This window comes from Thermomyces dupontii (genome assembly GCF_041956625.1).
Source record: "Thermomyces dupontii strain NRRL 2155 unplaced genomic scaffold VTN31scaffold_5, whole genome shotgun sequence".
NCBI classification, from domain to species: Eukaryota; Fungi; Ascomycota; class Eurotiomycetes; order Eurotiales; family Trichocomaceae; genus Thermomyces; species Thermomyces dupontii.
In genome coordinates, this window is record NW_027192311.1 from 386,037 (window position 1) to 403,671 (window position 17,635).

Genomic DNA, 17,635 nt, shown 5'->3' on the forward strand with positions numbered 1-17,635 from the left:
AGGGTGAATTCAAGGCAGAGTACCAAGACAAGAGTCATGCTCAGAAGGAAGACTCGAGTAAAGAATAGAATTGATTGACAAATACGCCTCCTGTTCGCTACTTTGCTTTAAAGATAGGGATGACCGAGAGCTTGCCCAACCAGCATCGTTCTCAACAAGACCGGTACTCATTTGACCATGACAAATTGTCCTATAGACGGGATTCCATCCACGACCACATAGATCACATAGGGACCGGGAGGGGCAATGCTCCTGGAGGGCGGCATGCTAACCGTCACAACCTGGTCTGTCCAACCGGCATGGAACCCTTCGGAGTCGAGAAAGATCAGACGTTGACCCATGTGAACCGAGTGTGTAGAAAACCCCCCATGGTACAGCGCGATCTGTAGCGTCTGGGCATTTTCCGGGGCAGAGAAGGAGATGCGGAAAGTGCTTCCGTTCGCATGGAGCTCTTTCCGCGAGATCCAGACGTCTGTCGGTCTCCGCGAAGCTTGGTCGCCTGCCAAATATGGAGGAGTGTAGATTTCCACTCGAAACTCCGTCTCGAAGGCGGTTGATGGATTGACAGGAAATCCTTCAAGCAATGGCTGTTCGTTCGGATTGGAGCCGGCCAGTAGTACGGTACCATCCAGAAGCAATAACGCCACTGAATGGTATAGTCGGGGAATCTTCGAGGTGCCAGCTACTGTCCATCGAGCCCCAAGAGGCTGCTCGGCATCGTAAATCCAAGCATCCAGGCCGGGGTCCTTCGCCAAACCAAAGCCTTGGGATCCACGTTGAGCTCCGTTGATCCACAGCACCTTCCCATCTGGTAGGAGAACTCCTTCCACCATTCCTCTTGCTTGAGGCATCAACTCCAACTCCCATTGAGGAGAAGGCGACAGGGGACGGATACGCCCACAGGTTGGATCAGTCGGCGCGTTGATATCTTGATACGGTCCTCCACCACACACCATGACTTCGGGATTGAAATCATTCTCGACCTTCAACGGGAGAAGAACACTGCCTCCAGTGTTTGGGTAGGTGCGATAGTCACCTGGAAGATCTGGCAGATTCTCCACGGTGATCCCCGCAAAGACGTCGAAGATCTCCGCTGAGCGAGCAACGAAAATGAAAACATTGCCGTCATTCAAGAGATGGAGGAACGGATACATGTAGTATGGTTGGTTTCGTTCCAGGATTGGGAGGATGATGCTTGGCCCTTCTGGATGACCAGACTCGTCGAGCATCTCGTAAGTCGGATTGTTGTTCTTCGGGTCAATAGGATCCAACCCATTCAAACTTCCTGACACGACAAAGATCCGCTTATCGGGCATCGTCAGGGCGCTAGGATACCACCGAGCAGATGACAACAAATGACCGGGCTCCTGCCAGTTCAGCTCTTCGCCGGACTCATTACCAGGGGTGCGCTCTAAGTAACGTAACGCGCGGAATCCGTCCCCCACAGTCGGATCTATGTCTGGGAGCGGCCCATTACCACCAATCGAGAGTAACCGCCCGTCTGCGAGGAAGATGCCACCAGAGCAAAAAGGATTGGTCTTCATGTACAAAGGCCGTGGGATATTCATTTTGAGGTCATATTCTGCCGAGAATGCATAGCGACCGTTGTCCAACAGCAACTGGGTATAATTCTCGACTTTGTCAGTGAAAACCGGGTTGCCGGTTGGCATCAAAGCCGCGCCCATAGCCGGGACACCTGACTGGCCGACGATCCTAAATATTCCCGGAGCATAGCTGAGGTTTGGATATTGGAGCGGAAGGACCGGTAGATCTTTAGGATTCATGCATTGGCCAGACTGACATCCATAGCCACAGAACGACAGGCCCGATCCGCAAAACTGTACATTGTTAGTGCGATTCTGAGTGTAACTGCAGTCAGGAACGGACCCCGTAGGCAGAGCAACACGCATGACAGGGAACAGTATCGTCCGGATTACAGAACACTTGCGTCTTCGTACCAGCTGACACGTTGCTACCTGTTGGGGGATGAAGCACTGGCTCCGAGATCGCAGCCTTCACAACACCCCCTGCTTTCCGAGTCGACGCAGCTTCTGCACCACTCGAAGAGGTGCTATTATATTGGCAGTGCCATTTCGTTAGAGATCAATGCTAGTTCTGGGCAGAATTGGGGAATCAAATGCCTACGTTTGGGCATTTTGAGGAGCGTTGAGAAACCTCTCCAGGCGGCTGCGCTTTTTCATCTTCGGAGGTTCATGAACTGGGTCGGGACCATGCCCACTGGAAAATAACGATGCATACTGAATGGAATCATCATGAACAATTTGGCACCTGCAGACATTTCGTCAGGTCCTGTTCGGATCAGTTACGCAACGAGAGAACTCACAGCCCATCCACCGAGCAATTCTGGCCCCGAAAGCAGCGCTGTTTTGACGTTGCGGCTTGATCGCAGCGCAATGGGTTGACTGGGCTGATGATGATGCTGGCATAGCAAGCCGTAAGGAATGTAATCCAGAGAAGCAATGCAAACATAATGCCGACGACCAGACCGGCGCTAACGATCCCCAAAGCTCTGTTGCTTCACGATCACGGCACAGCTAGACGCCATATCGCCGGAGCCCGGGAGATACTAATATAGAGTATCGACGGCATGGCTGCGCAAGGCAAGAGCAGAGAAGGCGCCTTCCGTATCTTTCAAGTTTTTCTTTCATTCTTATCTGGGGGGAAGGCGCAATCCGGGAGGGCAGCATGGTGGTATAATCGGAAAGAGCAGCGTATTGCACAACTTCCAATCCATGACAGTTGACTGATTTTCAAGGATTTGGCCGATTATCGTCCCAGTAACGCTTTGATCACTGCATTGCCATGTAGAGCAAGAAAAAAAAAAAAATTGTCGTATGCCGACTGCGGAGATCGCTGCTGCTCCAAAAGCGGATGTGAACCGCGGTTTTCGGTCGGCTCGATGGGGTCAACCACCCTCCCCGGCCAGAAGGAGATATACGCCGTAAGCGTGGGCACGCCGACCTCCAGGCTCTTCAAGACTGCCCTCCCCACCGTAAATCAATTCAACAGAATCCAATTCTTTCATCTCTCTTTCTCTGCAAATGCTCGTCCGAAGCTCCGCGCGAAATGTCTGCCGCCCACAGTCATTCCGCGAACGCGGCATCCTCGGCTGCCCGCCTTGAAGCCACCATCAGTAATCCTGGCACCGTCAAAATCAATGTTGATGGTGCCTTTATTGTTGAAAACGAGCCATCGACCCCAGACAGTGTGGAGGAGAACGGAGTGCGCTATGAGCGAAAAGACATCCGGCTCCCTCACCATACCAGCGTCGTGAGCCACATTGCGGTCGATGTGCGCAGTTCCCGTTTCCCCGCAAGACCTACCTAACTCGTGTGATCCGTCGACCTGTCAAGGCAGAGCGCTAACATCGTTTCTTTTCTCACTCAGCTCGGGGGATCGCTCGCCAAACTCGTTTATTTTACACGCGAATTGAACTCGGCGGTGGATGGCGGCCGTCTGAATTTTGTTAATTTCGAAACGCACCGCATCGATTTGTGCATAGACTTCATCAAACAATTGAAGGAAGAGCATGCCCGGCTCAATGGCTCAGCCCCGGACGAATTATGTGTCGTTGCAACTGGAGGCGGCGCCTTCAAGTACTACGATAGATTGAAGGAGGAGTTAAAAGTGGACATCACGCGCGAAGAGGAGATGGAATGTCTAATCACAGGTAATAACCCAGTTTGTTGGGCACCTCTCCGGTCGCGAACATCTACGTGGAATCTGACATGATTGCTTTTGATGCTCAGGTTTGAACTTCTTCATATCGGAAATCCCAAATGAGGTCTTCACCTATAGCGAAGGAGAGCCCATCCGATTCGCTGAAGCGCGGCCAAACATATATCCCTATCTCCTCGTGAACATCGGCTCCGGTGTCTCCATGATCAAAGTATCGGGCCCGAACGAATTCCAGCGAGTAGGCGGGACCCATTTGGGCGGTGGAACGTTTTGGGGACTCATGTCCCTTTTGACTGGAGTTACGTCGTTTGACGAAATGCTTGCGCTGGCGGATCGCGGGGATAACAGCGGCGTGGATATGCTTGTTGGCGATATTTACGGCATGGACTACGCTAAGATTGGCCTTAAAAGCACAGCCATCGCCAGCACATTCGGCAAAGTCTTGAGGATGAAGCGAGCCGCCGAGGCTGCGGCGGAAGAAGGCGGGAAATCGGAAGAGCATAAAGCAATCCAATTCCGCCACGAGGACATGAGCCGCAGCCTTCTATTTGCGATCAGGTACGTACTGATTTCTGCCGCCCATCGTGGTCAGCGTTGACGCTGGTTCTTTGCAGCAATAACATCGGTCAAATAGCGTATCTGCAGTCAGAAAAGCACGGCGTACATGACATTTATTTCGGAGGATCGTTTATTCGCGGCCATCGACAGACCATGAACACTCTATCGTACGCCATCAAATTTTGGTCCAAAGGGGAGAAGCAGGCCTATTTCCTCCGCCATGAAGGTTATCTCGGTGCAGTTGGTGCCTTCTTGAAGCGACAGCCTCAAAACTGGGGCCGGCGGAACAGCTTCGAAGAGTCGACTTCGGCACGGCCGACGTGGGAGCAGCTCCGCCAAGCGGAACCGAATCCGCAAACTGCTGATAAAAGCTCGTCCTGAGCCTTCATTCGCGAAGAACTCGACACCGGTGACCCTATATCATCTGAACGTCTTGTTTCACGATACCCCTGTATAGCATCCAGTCGGCCCAGAATGATGGGTAAGACGCATCTTGTAAATTCAGAATTGAAAGGGAATGTACTCGTAGTAGATGTATAGATGACATTGGTTTCAGTCAGCTTGCAAATAGAGAAGTTGTTAGGTTGTTTTCCTGATCTCGAAATTCGACAGGTATTTGCCCTAGTCCCATGGAACAGCAGAGATATATTGTCGCAACCTTTCATCATCCTTCAAATTAATGCAAGTCTGCGAGTATCCAAGGGCTGGTGAACCTCAGACAAGTGAATTAAGGCATTACTTCCTCAGGATGAATGCAGTGCCTTTTGGCATGGAATATTGATGAAGAATGGGCAAGCGATGTGCATGGCGTCTGCTGGCCCAGAGATGCTACTGGAACCCTGACAATCGGCATCGTTGGCTTGTCAAAGTCGACAACAATCCCCGTCGGGGGGTGTTGAGAGCCTGTCAGGAGTTTCAGGACTCAAAAAGGTCGGAGCTTCCCCGTTTGCTGGCTATAGGTCAAGCTTCCCTTTCGCTTCTAACTGTTCCCAATCTTAGTGATCTATCCCTTTTGCATTTTGGTTGTTCAGGGACCCGTGAAGGATTCCCAGTTCTAGTTAACCTTTTGACAGTACTAAGCAGTGTTCTTCCTGCATTGCCTGGCCACCAGGTTACGGTGCAGGTGAACCATAGTACGAGCGATTACTTACCTCCTTACAGGTACGTACTCGAACTTGTACTGTGATTAAGTGGGAAACTATACCTAGATGGGCAATTATTACAGTCAATACCTGTTCTATACATACTGTTACACCAAGCAGGTTATTAGGTTAACCCCTGTCATGTTTGGCTGGTCCAGCATTGGTGTCGATCCAGTTCTACTTTACTCCTGCAAAGTACTTACTTCATGCTCCCATCAATGTCGATGATGAAATAAATCCTTGAGCATTCTGGTCACCCAGAGTCCTTTCCCCACAATTTCGCGGTCGCGGATGGCGCCGGTTCCCCAGTCTCCTGCTCCAATCCCTCCTCCAGTCCCTGTTGAGACTCACCCAAACAGGGCTGGGGGACTGAAGCCGCCTCTACCACAACGGGTGCCGCCGGATCCAAACCGCCTTGCTCCAGAGCATGCCTACTACGGTAGTGCTTATCCTCGAGTATGGAACCAGAACGAGGGCAGTTTGCTCCCTTCAAGACCGATAGACGGTCTAGCGCCCACTCCCGCTGCTGTCGCAGCCTTGCGACCGCCGCCCGCCATACCTGGCACCGAACCCAAGAGATCCGATAGCCACCATAAACGTCGAGATTACAAGAGACGAAAAAAACGGAAAAGCGCCTGGAAAAAGCTCCTCTGGGTGCGACAGTCATGTAAGTGTGTGCGCAATTTCCCTCGCACATGGAGTGCCGACTGACAGTCACGCAACGCCAGACCCAGATAATTACACCGACGCCGAAACATTCCTTGATCATCTTCAACGCAATCCACGAGTACGGCCATACGATTTTTGGCCATTGGTGACTGATTCTACCGTCATCGTTCAGCACGTCAGCTCCGTTGTCATCTTCGTCTGCTGCTTCGTGGGCATTGTGCAGGGGAGGGTGAGTCCAGTATCCGTTGTGGGATGGGGCAGCTTAGGTACTCTTTTAGGATGGGTACTATGGGATTTTTGGGTTTGGAGGGAACAGAACGAGGCCCTGAAGGCTGCTCAGGCTTCGGAGACGAGTGAAGTCGACGACGGCTCAAGCTCCAGTTCGGGAACATCACATACAGCTGCTTCCTCCTCCCATCCGACTGAAAGCTCGGACAATGTGCAGGGCCTTGGCTTGGAATTGGCACAGTCCGAGTCCGGAAGGAAGCTGCGCCGTCATAGCACTGAATTCAGCGGCCTGTCGCTTCCGTCGCGGCAGTCCACAGGATTATCTGGAGGGGCATCGGCTGATGAGAAGAAACATTTGTTGTCTGCTCGTAACCGACAGCGACTTTCCACCATGAAGTCTGCCGTCTTGATTTACAGTGCCCTGCTGGGGCTCAGTCCCATCTTGAAGTCCTTGACTAAATCCACCGCTAGCGACTCAATCTGGGCCATGAGTTGCTGGTTGATGATCATTAACATATTCTCCTTTGATTACGGCAGTGGGGAGAAAGCTGGAGCGACGAAGTTCCCGGCTTCTCTGTCCACGAATGCAGCGGTGATGGCCTCGACAGTGTTGGCATCCCGCCTACCATCCACCACACATGTGTTCAGTTTGATGCTGTTTTCGATTGAAGTGTTTGGACTGTTTCCGGTCTTTCGGAGACACCTCCGGCACGTTTCGTGGACAGGACATCTGCTTCTTACCTTTGCCCTGGTCCTTGCTGCAGGAGCAGGCGTGGGCATCACGCTTCGAGGCGGCGTGACTGGAGCCGTCGTCGGGTCACTCCTCGGCAGCTTTTTGACAGCATTTGCCATGGGTGCCTGCAGTTGGTGGTTGATCAGTTTACAGAAGTACAAAAATGTCGTTATTGGGCCATGGGATCCGGCTCGCCCAGTGATTCGACGACATTGGGATTAGCAACTGGAACACGTTGCATTACGATATGAGTGATGTATCATGTAAATATTGTTATAATGAACTCGGCGCGAGTATGTTGCAATCCGTCATGGCATCAAGGATGGTTTTTGAATGGTTGTCAACATCTGAGTTCGGATATCGCTAACGTTTCAATGTCTGTGCATGCACAAGACGTCAGCCAAGACGTGTGTTCTGACATTCGGAAGCGTTCTGGTGTCACTGGAGCATGGATACCTTGATAATAACCTTCTGGTAGAGACCTAGTCGTTTAAGTATGTTCGCGACCAGTCGCAGATCACAGCAATACTCAATACTATTATTACTACTCTGCAGTCTGTACGGAGTACCTGAATCCCAACGCTCTTTTGGGCCAAGGAAAGCCGCTGCTAGCGCAGCCAAAAGGTCCCCTGCCAAGAGCCCAAGGACAGGCTGATGACTTCACGACTCTGATCCTTTGAACGTTGTACTAGAGCTGAAGGGCCTTTGAGATAGATGCATGGACACGTTTTCCGTATTCCTCGTGTTAAGCGATGAGGATTTAAATCAGGAGGTACTAGGTAGTATTTGGGCTTTGTTTACATCCCACATCGACCTCGTAGAGATGAAGAACTTTGAGGTTAATCCAAGAATGCAGAAGATGCATGCAGAAGTTAGAACAGGTTGAAAGACGGGCCGGAATGCCTACAGTACATACTAAGGATTAACCTAACCTAAAGCAATGGAAGGGCCTAAAAGTAGGTTAACCAATTTACACTTCCGCCCCCATGGAGACTCATGGGGCAGGAAAAAAAAAAATGTGCACCCATTGTATTGTACTCCGTATTTCTCCAAATCAACGTTGGTTCCTTGACCTGCTGACCATCTCAGTTCCCTCCGCTGTTTCAAAACTAGTACCACCTAGCGCAGAGTAGGCAGATTGGGGAACATGAACCTGCTAGTTACATAACAGTGTGCAATTGATGGCCAACGTAATTGGTCCCCTCCCCCAACGCATGGATACTTATCCATTCTGCAGAATGCTCACGACGATGATCTTCCACTTTTCAGACCTATTTGGGTCTACAATGAAAGGCCAAATATAGATGGATTAAATAATGACATAACAGGTCATGCTTTGCCCTTTCGCATTCACAGTACTCAGAGGTGGGTTCGTACTTATGTACAGCATTCCGTAAGCTTGGTACGCGCTGGGACTGTCGATGGCCTTTGTCATGAACTCATGGTCCGTGGGCTGGACATCTGTATATTCTTGGGACTTTGGGAATGGTTTGAAACGGACCAGGAACGACTCCAGCTGGCATTGTTAGAATTACTACTAGTATCTAACCATGATAGGCGTAGTCCACCCGGTTAATATATACACATTCAGGAACTCCTCAGGGGCTCTATGTAGAATCATTGGATGGAGAGGGGGGCGGGCGGCCCTTGACGACGTTCCCTGTTGGTAAATGACCACTCTAAATGGAACGACTAACTGAGGGCCGAACCTGAATTAGTCAAAGCCCTAATTGATTCCACCTCAGCTCTGAGCTCTTTGGTACCCTATTTGAATGATTCGGCCCCCGGCCTCCTCTCCTCACAGAGTCCAGTTGTTTCGCGTGCCTGGCTTTGCACAATGTTGCGAAGGCTTGCTATCAGTTTGCTTGCCGCTCAGGCAGCGGCCTTGAAATATGTCATGTATATTGACGAGTAAGTTTTGGGATGCTTCGAGTCTGCCACCAATATAGGACGGATTCGTTGATGGTGGTGCTCGATGAATAGATGGCATATCAAAGACCTGCCCGGCCGCGAACAAACCACAGGCATCACCCATGCGATCATGGCGTTTGCCAATTCAGAACTGTTCCTGAACGGGACAGCTTACCAGCCATGGGAGCCAATGTCTGTGTTCAGAAGCCGATTTCCCGAAGACAGCAAGATTCTGGTTGCGATTGGAGGCTGGGGGGACACGAAAGGCTTCTCACTCGCAGTGCAAAATGACGAGTCGATGCGAAATTGGGCGAGAAATGTGGTAAACATGGTGAATACCTTGGGAATTGACGGCGTCGGTACGGTGTTCTGCCCCAGTTGGTTCGCAAGTGTCACCATGCTGATTGATAAATGGGACAGATATCGATTGGGAATATCCCGGCGGGAATGGTCAGGACTACCTGATCACCTCCAACGAGGAAAAGGCGCACGAAGTCGACGCCTTCCCGGTGTTTTTACGGACGCTTCGGGAGGAACTTGGTCCGGAAAAGATCCTGTCGATTGCGGTGCCGGGACTGGCACGCGATCAGATTGCATTCACGCCGGAGAAGGGACCCGCCATCTGGGAATCGGTGGACTTTGTCAACATCATGACATATGACTTGATGAACCGTCGCGATACCGAGACGAAGCATCATTCCAGCGTCAAAGCCTCCCTGGAAGGGGTGAAGAGCTATCTTGACATTGGCCTGCCACCAGACAAGGCGAATCTGGGATTCGCATTCTATGCAAAGTACTTCCCCACTGCTGGCGACTGCGGCGCTCAGCTTTTGGGCTGCCCAACAGAAGCGATGGAAAACGCGGACGGCAGCGACAATGGCAGGTCCGGGGTTATCACATTTGAGAAGCAATTCATGGCACCACCCCCATCCACATCCATTCTTTCAATCTCGTCGAATGGATTGTGCGGCCCTGACAGCGGAAAGTGCCCTGAAGGCCAATGCTGCAGTCAGCATGGCTACTGGTATGTGCTCTTCTTCAACCCCTGGTTTTTGGTTTGAAGGTTGCCCACCGATTCTAACTGCCTTTTGATCCTTAGCGGCTCAACCGATGAGTTCTGCTCTGCTGGGTGCTTGTCTGACTACGGCACCTGCCGCGGTATCTCTGCCATTGACTCGTGGCGCAAAGCCCAAAGAGAAGGCAAGACCGATGAAGAGGCTGGTGGCCAGTATTATTGGGATCCCGAGGCCAAGCTCTTCTGGACCTGGGATACCCCCGAGCTGATTGCGAGGAAATTCGAAGAGATTGTGAAGCCTTTGGGCCTCGGTGGTGTCATGGCCTGGAGCTTGGGTGAAGACTCGTACGATTGGTCTCATGTCGAGGCCCTGAGAAAGGGCGTGTTGGGTAGTGCCGCTGGCGGCCCTGATGCCTCTGGGAGCTCCTTCGCCGCCGCCAACAGCGCCACCTCATCCTCTGCCTCATCCCCTGCCTCATCCCCTGCCCCATCCCCTACCCCATCCATTCCTCCAAACATGTGCTTACTACGAGCATAAATTCGTGTATATAGTAACATGCGAAGCTCTACGAGGAGCGTTTCAAAGTCGTTGGACGACATTCTATTCTGTTCTATAATTGCATAATGTCACAGAGATTATGACGATAGTATTACTTACTGACATTGGCCCGTTGTTCGTAAGCCCACGGCATGACCTTGACGATGTACCTTTCGCCCGGCGAGATTTTCTTTGTTAATAAAGGCTGATGACTGCACGTTCTATTTGGACTCGTGGTAGCCAGAGTGGAACCAAACAAAGTCCTCACCAGACCTAACTCAAAGGCTCAAAGAACCGCAGCATTGGGTCTGGCGATTCATGGATGATGAGACAAGAGGGGCACTCGCACTCGTTCTTTTGTAAAGTTGAGCGGAGTAAAGTTGTCAAGTATCTTCTCTGGGACTCATATCCACCGCCCACCATAGAATACCGGCAAAGCAATTCCTCGCAGCATACTCCATTTTGAGCTCGATAGTCTCCTTATCATCGAACGATACCCTACACATACCCCGTCAGTGCAAAGACCTCAACCGCAGAATCCACGGCAAACCATTGCGTCTTGTCCCAAGAGAAATATTTCACCGTCGCATGGCGGTCAAATACCGGCTTGATCTCCTTTGTCTCCTCCAGTATCGAGTGGATCTCGGCGCGGTAGAGCGAACCAGGTTCACCCGAACAAGGACCCGATTTACCGGGGCCCTTGGCTGGACAGCTAGAGCTGTTGCAAGCATCGTTGGAAAGCTCAAACGTTTTGCCGTAATTAGCGAGGCCGAGGACGATCTTCTCTGGGCTTACACCGGCATCAAGGATACTCTGGATCGATTCGTGGATGTCTGTTGCAATGGGTTGAGCACCTTGTCCATGTTCCGTGCGGCCCGTACGTGATTACCGGTCAAGTTCGTGTGCGGGAGAGCGAGTGACGGCTTCTCCCACGGTCCGTGTAGATCATAAGCCATGATGTTCAGCCAGTCGACAAAGGGCACGATGCTCTTGAAGTCGAACCCGTGCATGTAAGCTTGGCAAAAGTCAGCAATTACTTCAGTTCTTTTCCAGCAGGGGAGAAGATCCTCACATTTGCCCCCGGGTACTGCCACACTGAGTCCCTTGTTCTTGCAGTAGGATCGGTAATCTTTGACCAAAGCCACCAAGTTTTCCCGATCAGCTTTGCTCCCGCCCTTTTCCGGGACAGCGGGAAACTCCCAATCGAGATCCATGCCATCAAACCCATACTGGTCCATGAACCTGCAGGCCGACTCGACAAATCTCCGGCGTCCGTCGGCAGTACTGGCTAACTTTGAGAACGGCGCTGCTCCGACGGCATATCCACCTACCGAAATCCACAACTGCAAGTCTCGGCTCAAAAACTGGACATGCTTCAACTGGGCAAAGAGCGCAGTGTCTTTCCCCGACGAGAGTCGTATCTCACTCGTGTCGTCGTCGATCAATGCAAAAGCAAAGTTAAGATGAGTGTAAGGCGTCGGGTCGATGTCAAAAGGCGTATACACATTGCAGCTGCGCTGACTCGCCCAGCTTTCATAGTACGCGATGGAAACGTTCATCGAATTCGTACCGGGGCATGGAGCACTGTCGCTTTGTTTCCCAACGTGGGAGGCGTTGATTCAATCAGCAACTCTTCGTTATCAAGCATAGTTGGCACAATTACAATTTTGCGACAGCCTTTTGGCTATCACAGTTGCTCTGACACCCAAGCCCGCAATACTCCAAGGTCTTGCCACAATATCCATAACGTGAACAGCATGCATTATCCGGGCACTCTTTTTGGCCTTCGGGCGCATCGACTTTGAGTCCTCATACGTAGGAACTTTAGCAATGTTTTTGATTCATGATTGAATCGGGTCACAGAATCAGACAACGTACCTCCACATTGAACAACCCTCTTACTATGAAGCTTGCTCTTGTCCTTCGACCAGACCGTTGACAGCGGCACTACGAACGGAATGGCGATCAAACATATCAGGGCCGTGACTCCTTGCAGTTTTCTCCTCTTGGTCAGTGTTATCGCGGAATCACTCATTGCTGTTGTCAGAACAGCGCTGGGTCAACAACGATTCATCAACATTCGGGAGATAGTATGTCTGCGCGTTGGGAGTGCAGGCACGTTGCCTCTGCACGATCTTTCATGGAGGAAGACATCAATCCCAGTAGACAGCTTGGGCAAATGCATGGACTTAGTGTCATGATTGACATGTGGGAACTTCAAATCTTATTCTCCTGGACGACGACAGATCGGAAATTATCAATGGACCCAGTGGATGAATGTTTAAAGTGGAATGCTATTGTGAACTGATCAAGAATGAACCGCACACATCGATACAAACCCTAAATCGATCACTCAATAAGGAAATTCTGTAACAGGACCAGATATCAGCATCTGTTTGAAACTCTAGTCTACCATCACTGGCAAACCTCAACGCCATGGTTCTGCGACGCAGAGGCATTCTTGAAGCATTCAACAGTTCGTTGCCATTGCTAGAATGATACACGCTAGTACGCCACTCAGGATTCTGTTGGAGTCCCTTGCAGAGCCTCCACATTCCAGACCCTGCCCTAGATTTTCCAGATGTCGAAGCTAGAAAATTCCTCTCAAGAGTGGATTCTCATCATCAGTACTCATACATGTCGTATCCCGTAGGACTGTTATTGACTCCATGTATATATCGTCACAGGTTAATAGTGATCCTCAACCGACAGTGTGCCTGTCTTGGTGATCAAATACTCATTGACGGCAACGTCCTTGCCGCTCTCCTTGCCGTAGCCTGATTCTTTGATCCCTCCGAATGGGGACTCGGCGGCAGAGGAGTTTCCTAAACGTCACACTTTTCAGCAAGGGTTTTTTTTTTCCCGCACCGGAAACGGCACACTACCGGGCAAGGAACTTACCAGTGTTCAAACCGATCATCCCTGCCTCCAGATTCTCAAACATTCGCCACATTCGGTCCACGTTCTTCGTAAACACGTAACTCGCCAAACCCATACTGGTGTCGTTGGCCCATTTGACCGCCTCTTCTTCCGTCTCGAACTTGTAGATCGCCGCAATGGGACAGAAGCTTTCCTCGTGCGAGATCAACATGTCGGACGTCATGTCTGCCAGAATGGTCGGCTCAAAGAAGTAGCCAGCCTTTCCAGCAACTCGATTGCCACCCAAGACGACCCTGGCGCCGCGTTTCTTCGCGTCTGCGACTTGATTTTCGGCCTTTTCGAGACTGCGAGGGGTGGTCAATGGACCCATGGTTGTCCCTGCTGCGGCGCCATGGCCCACGACAATCTTGGAGGTGCACTCCTTGAGTGCCTCGATGAACTTTTCGTAGATTCCGGATTGGACGTAGATGCGATTGGCCGTGATACAGGCCTGACCGGCGTGGCGCCATTTGAGGGCCATGAGCTGGTCCAGCGTCTGGTTAAGATTGGCGTCATCAAATACGACGAAGGGGCAATTGCCGCCCAGCTCCAGGGTCAGCTTCTTGAGTCCCTGCGAGCAATGGCCCGCCACGATTTTACCCACTCTGGTCGATCCGGTGAAAGTCACCTTCTTGACCAATGGGTGCTTGCAGAGCGCCTCGCTCAATGCAGGAGTGTTCTCCAGATCAGTGGTGAGTACATTCAACACGCCAGGGGGGAAACCAGCTTCCTTGGCAAGGTGAGCGAGGACCAGAGCAGAGATTGGAGTTTCGGGGCTTGGTTTCACAATCATCGTGCAACCAGCTGCCAAGGCGGCGGCAGCCTTTCGGAGAACCATGGCGATGGGGAAGTTCCATGGCACCAAAGCGACCGCCACGCCGATGGGCTGCTTGTGCGTGATAACCCGGCGACCGGGGATGGCCGGCGTAGAAACCGTTCCCTGGATCCGCTCCGCCTCGCCGCTGAACCACCACGTGAAACTGGCCGCATACTCAATCTCTGCGTGGGCTTCCGCTAGGGGCTTCCCAGTCTCATGAGTAAGGATTTTGGCAATATCATTCTTGTTTTCGCGGATCAGGCTGTCCCATTTCAGCAACCACTGCGCACGCTGTCGCGGGGTGACTTTTTTGTATTTTTCGAAAGCCGCATGGGCAGCCTCGACGGCATGCGGCAAGTCTTCGGCCGTGTTGATTGGACAACTCGCCCAGGCAATATCCGTGCCGGGATCTTGATGGCGCTGTGATTAGCGGGGTAGCGAGGCCATGCGGAGAAGGTTGCAGCGTCCTACCAACTACTTCAAACCGCCCGCCCTTCTTCGCAGATACCCATTCATGGTTGACGAAGGATTCGAAATGGATCAAATCTGGTTTGTCCAGCTATCAGGATTATCAGTAAACTGTGTCCAAAAGAACGTGTCACGAACTGACTTACAGTGAACGGGAGCTTGTATTCCTTGGCCATTTTTTGGAGGGTCCTGGCAAAGGATCGATAGGGCTATTGAAGAGCGATGCAGCTAGAGAAGAGGATCGTGATCAAGATGGATGGACAAGCAGGCTTTATAAATACTCTAGGGTCAGGCTCCGTTCAACGACAGGCGTCTTTTCGTGTTTTCCTTGGTACTTCTCCGGATCTCTCCCCACAGTCCGGTACTTCGGCGATCTGGCCGAACCGTAGCAAATCGTTCACCCCGCCGCAGTTCAGAACTACGAGTGGGCAGCCCCGGGAGGCCGGGACGCAAGCCGAACTCGGTGGATAAGACTCTTGGCTTCGGCGGTTACAGAGTAGCCTTCTTAAGTTGGTAGGTAACTTGTCGTTCACAGTGGTGATTCTGAAAGCACATCGGCCCGGAAGCGCCGATGGACTGGTACGCTAATATGAGGAAGATTTTAAAGAAGAGGACGACCGAAGGTGAACGAGAAGGGTCGGTCGTTTCGCTCTCGATCGAATTCGATTGTAGAACATGACAACCTGTCGGATGACCCGGATCATGTCTACTACAGTATCCCATGCTGCAGGAGTACTTGATTGTGCACGTAATCTCAATGGATTCTCGATAGTACCTAGGGTGTACGAGTTCAAAGCCGAAAGCATTTGTTTAGATCAGGGTATGAGTACTGGAGTTGAAGTTAGGAAAAGATAAGGACTTGGGGTTTCATGATCTGATTTGTCTCTGTGCACGAGCCATGCCTGCAGGAATTTGTGGCCGATGACAATTCTGCACCATTTCAGTGTTCTCTTGAGACTCTTGCTTGAAGAATTTGTGTGAATCTCAGTATCAATTCTCTGTATTCATCAAACAGATCAGATCCATACCTCGTTAATCTATCCTTCAGAATGATGCGTCGCAGAGGTCTCTGCTTTTTTTTTTTTTTTCGGAAACGCTGGTCGATGCAATCAGGCCGACATCCCCAACAAACTCAGCCCCAAAAGGCACAGGTTGAAAGCAAATTGTTACTGGACCATGCAGCTGTAGCTGAAAGCCTATGCAACTAGTAGTGACGTCGTGCTCCTCAAGCAACCTAATTTAATCCAACCCAACAATACATAAGTTGTCTTCCGGGTTTTGATCAGTGATTGTTCATTTTCTGCCTACACGTTTGTTGATTCGTTCCGTCTGTTTCATCGAGTTTGTTTCGCTGTTTGCCGAATGCCTCGAGAAACAACAACCTCTCATTATCGCCAAAACTGCCAAACAGAGCAGCAACTTGGTTAACGTTCGATCAAAATGATGAAAAAGAAAGAGGTGTACACGAACATCACCCCCTTGCCGTCATTCATCCCGCGACAACTTGCCGTGGATCTCCTCCATAGCCATGGAGAAATCATCGAGTTGAACCCGCTAGTGATTGATTATCGCGCCATCAAACCCCCTCGCGACGCGCCCGCCGAAGAATACTATTCAACATGGTATGAAATCACGGAGCGGATTCAATTCATCCCCGGCATCGGCAAGATGGGGGCGGGCAAAGTCAGTTTTCACGGGTGCTTTCACGATGTACCCTGGGGTCTACAGACACACATCTACGTTCCGATGGGGATCGATTTGCGCCACAACTATCGCATCGCAGGGAATCAGCCCGGTGAGCCACCTGAGCGACAGGAGATTGGCATCGGCGCGCCTTCCGAGGGCCTGTATCTCCGAGAGGATATTGAAATCCGATGCAATTTCAGTCTCGTCTCCTTCGTCAAGAACAACCTCAAGTCCGCCACCAAGGTCCTCGTAGACCGACTGATCAAGAAGGCCGAGCTGCTGGATCAAGGGGTCCTGCAAGCCATGATGGAAAATGGCCGGCTGAAGACGATCAATCCGGCGGATCGATCAGCGCAGGCACAGGCACAGCGACAGCAGATGCTAGTATTGCAGCAGCAACAACAACAGCAGCAGCCGCCCTCACCACCTTTGTCCTCGCCGTCCATTTATCGAGTACCGCGGTCGCCAGACCCGGCCCGTTCTTCATGGAGCGGAACAGCCACGAGCGACAGCACTGCTCCCATGGCAATGGAACTCCCCGGCGATATGTCCTTCAACCACGACCACAAGAGAGCCTCATACGTGGCCTATAGGCCCCCCGGGGTGGAGTTGACTTCCGGGCCTTCCGGTCAAAAAGTGGCAGAATTGCCGGCAATATCCGAGCCGCGCGGCTAAGTAGCAGCTCCAAGCCCCCCGTTATCGGCGTTATGAGACTATACGAGACTACCAATTCGATCCTGTCGGATCATGGGATTATGCCAATCTATCACGTTACCTATTGCTCGTATATATGATGTTTCAATAACGAAAACCCGGATTTCACGAACATTTACACTTCGCCGTCGAAACCTTTGCGAGTATTCCCTTACTGCATCATTGCGGAGCTCTCAAGTCATTTGACTTTGATGGTTCATTGTCCTTCCACCGTCCAGTCCGAGGCTGATTGATTCCGTTCCTGAGTGATGAGCCAGAGGTGGCCCATTCGAGGACAAGTTGTGCACAGTTCTCGACGATGTTCGTCCACAGATGGTGTAGCTACCTGCATGCAAGTGGTCGGAGGTTGCTGCCAACAACGGTTTATCGTGTACATTTGAGAAAGAAAAGGTACAATCAAGTTCCCAACGAAGCAACATCATGAGAACCTCCACTCGAAGCAACCAAAGCAAACGATCTAGAGAGCCAAACCTGAAAAATAAAAAAAAGAGAAATGACCCGCGAACAACAAACACAAAAAAAGCACATCCAGTAACGA

The 17,635-nt window shown here is 51.3% G+C and overlaps 7 protein-coding genes across 7 annotated transcripts; 4 read left to right on the forward strand and 3 right to left on the reverse strand.

Annotated features, from left to right (window-relative positions):
• Window positions 1-167: 167 nt before the first annotated feature.
• On the reverse strand, window positions 168-2,490 carry VTN31DRAFT_5400 (uncharacterized protein; the record flags this gene model as incomplete). The annotated part of the gene is made up of 4 exons (XM_069405896.1): window positions 168-1,838; window positions 1,888-2,071; window positions 2,146-2,289; window positions 2,345-2,490. 4 exons carry the CDS (start codon window positions 2,488-2,490, stop codon window positions 168-170), a joined length of 2,145 nt encoding a protein of 714 aa, XP_069259557.1.
• Window positions 2,491-3,087: 597 nt separating this feature from the next.
• VTN31DRAFT_5401 (uncharacterized protein) lies at window positions 3,088-4,638 on the forward strand (the record flags this gene model as incomplete). Its single annotated transcript, XM_069405897.1, has 4 exons — window positions 3,088-3,312; window positions 3,409-3,691; window positions 3,771-4,257; window positions 4,314-4,638. The coding sequence occupies 4 exons, from the start codon at window positions 3,088-3,090 to the stop codon at window positions 4,636-4,638; spliced, it is 1,320 nt and encodes a 439-aa protein (XP_069259558.1).
• Window positions 4,639-5,690: 1,052 nt separating this feature from the next.
• On the forward strand, window positions 5,691-7,251 carry VTN31DRAFT_5402 (uncharacterized protein; the record flags this gene model as incomplete). The annotated part of the gene is made up of 2 exons (XM_069405898.1): window positions 5,691-6,066; window positions 6,128-7,251. 2 exons carry the CDS (start codon window positions 5,691-5,693, stop codon window positions 7,249-7,251), a joined length of 1,500 nt encoding a protein of 499 aa, XP_069259559.1.
• A 1,615-nt stretch (window positions 7,252-8,866) lies between these two features.
• VTN31DRAFT_5403 (uncharacterized protein) lies at window positions 8,867-10,493 on the forward strand (the record flags this gene model as incomplete). The annotated part of the gene is made up of 4 exons (XM_069405899.1): window positions 8,867-8,940; window positions 9,013-9,299; window positions 9,361-9,964; window positions 10,040-10,493. 4 exons carry the CDS (start codon window positions 8,867-8,869, stop codon window positions 10,491-10,493), a joined length of 1,419 nt encoding a protein of 472 aa, XP_069259560.1.
• Window positions 10,494-10,876: 383 nt separating this feature from the next.
• Window positions 10,877-12,052, reverse strand: VTN31DRAFT_5404 (uncharacterized protein; the record flags this gene model as incomplete). Its single annotated transcript, XM_069405900.1, has 4 exons — window positions 10,877-10,991; window positions 11,044-11,326; window positions 11,383-11,508; window positions 11,566-12,052. The coding sequence occupies 4 exons, from the start codon at window positions 12,050-12,052 to the stop codon at window positions 10,877-10,879; spliced, it is 1,011 nt and encodes a 336-aa protein (XP_069259561.1).
• A 1,129-nt stretch (window positions 12,053-13,181) lies between these two features.
• VTN31DRAFT_5405 (uncharacterized protein) lies at window positions 13,182-14,873 on the reverse strand (the record flags this gene model as incomplete). Its single annotated transcript, XM_069405901.1, has 4 exons — window positions 13,182-13,318; window positions 13,395-14,639; window positions 14,701-14,788; window positions 14,844-14,873. The coding sequence occupies 4 exons, from the start codon at window positions 14,871-14,873 to the stop codon at window positions 13,182-13,184; spliced, it is 1,500 nt and encodes a 499-aa protein (XP_069259562.1).
• A 1,264-nt stretch (window positions 14,874-16,137) lies between these two features.
• On the forward strand, window positions 16,138-17,058 carry VTN31DRAFT_5406 (uncharacterized protein; the record flags this gene model as incomplete). Its single annotated transcript, XM_069405902.1, has 1 exon — window positions 16,138-17,058. The coding sequence occupies one exon, from the start codon at window positions 16,138-16,140 to the stop codon at window positions 17,056-17,058; it is 921 nt and encodes a 306-aa protein (XP_069259563.1).
• Window positions 17,059-17,635: the final 577 nt, after the last annotated feature.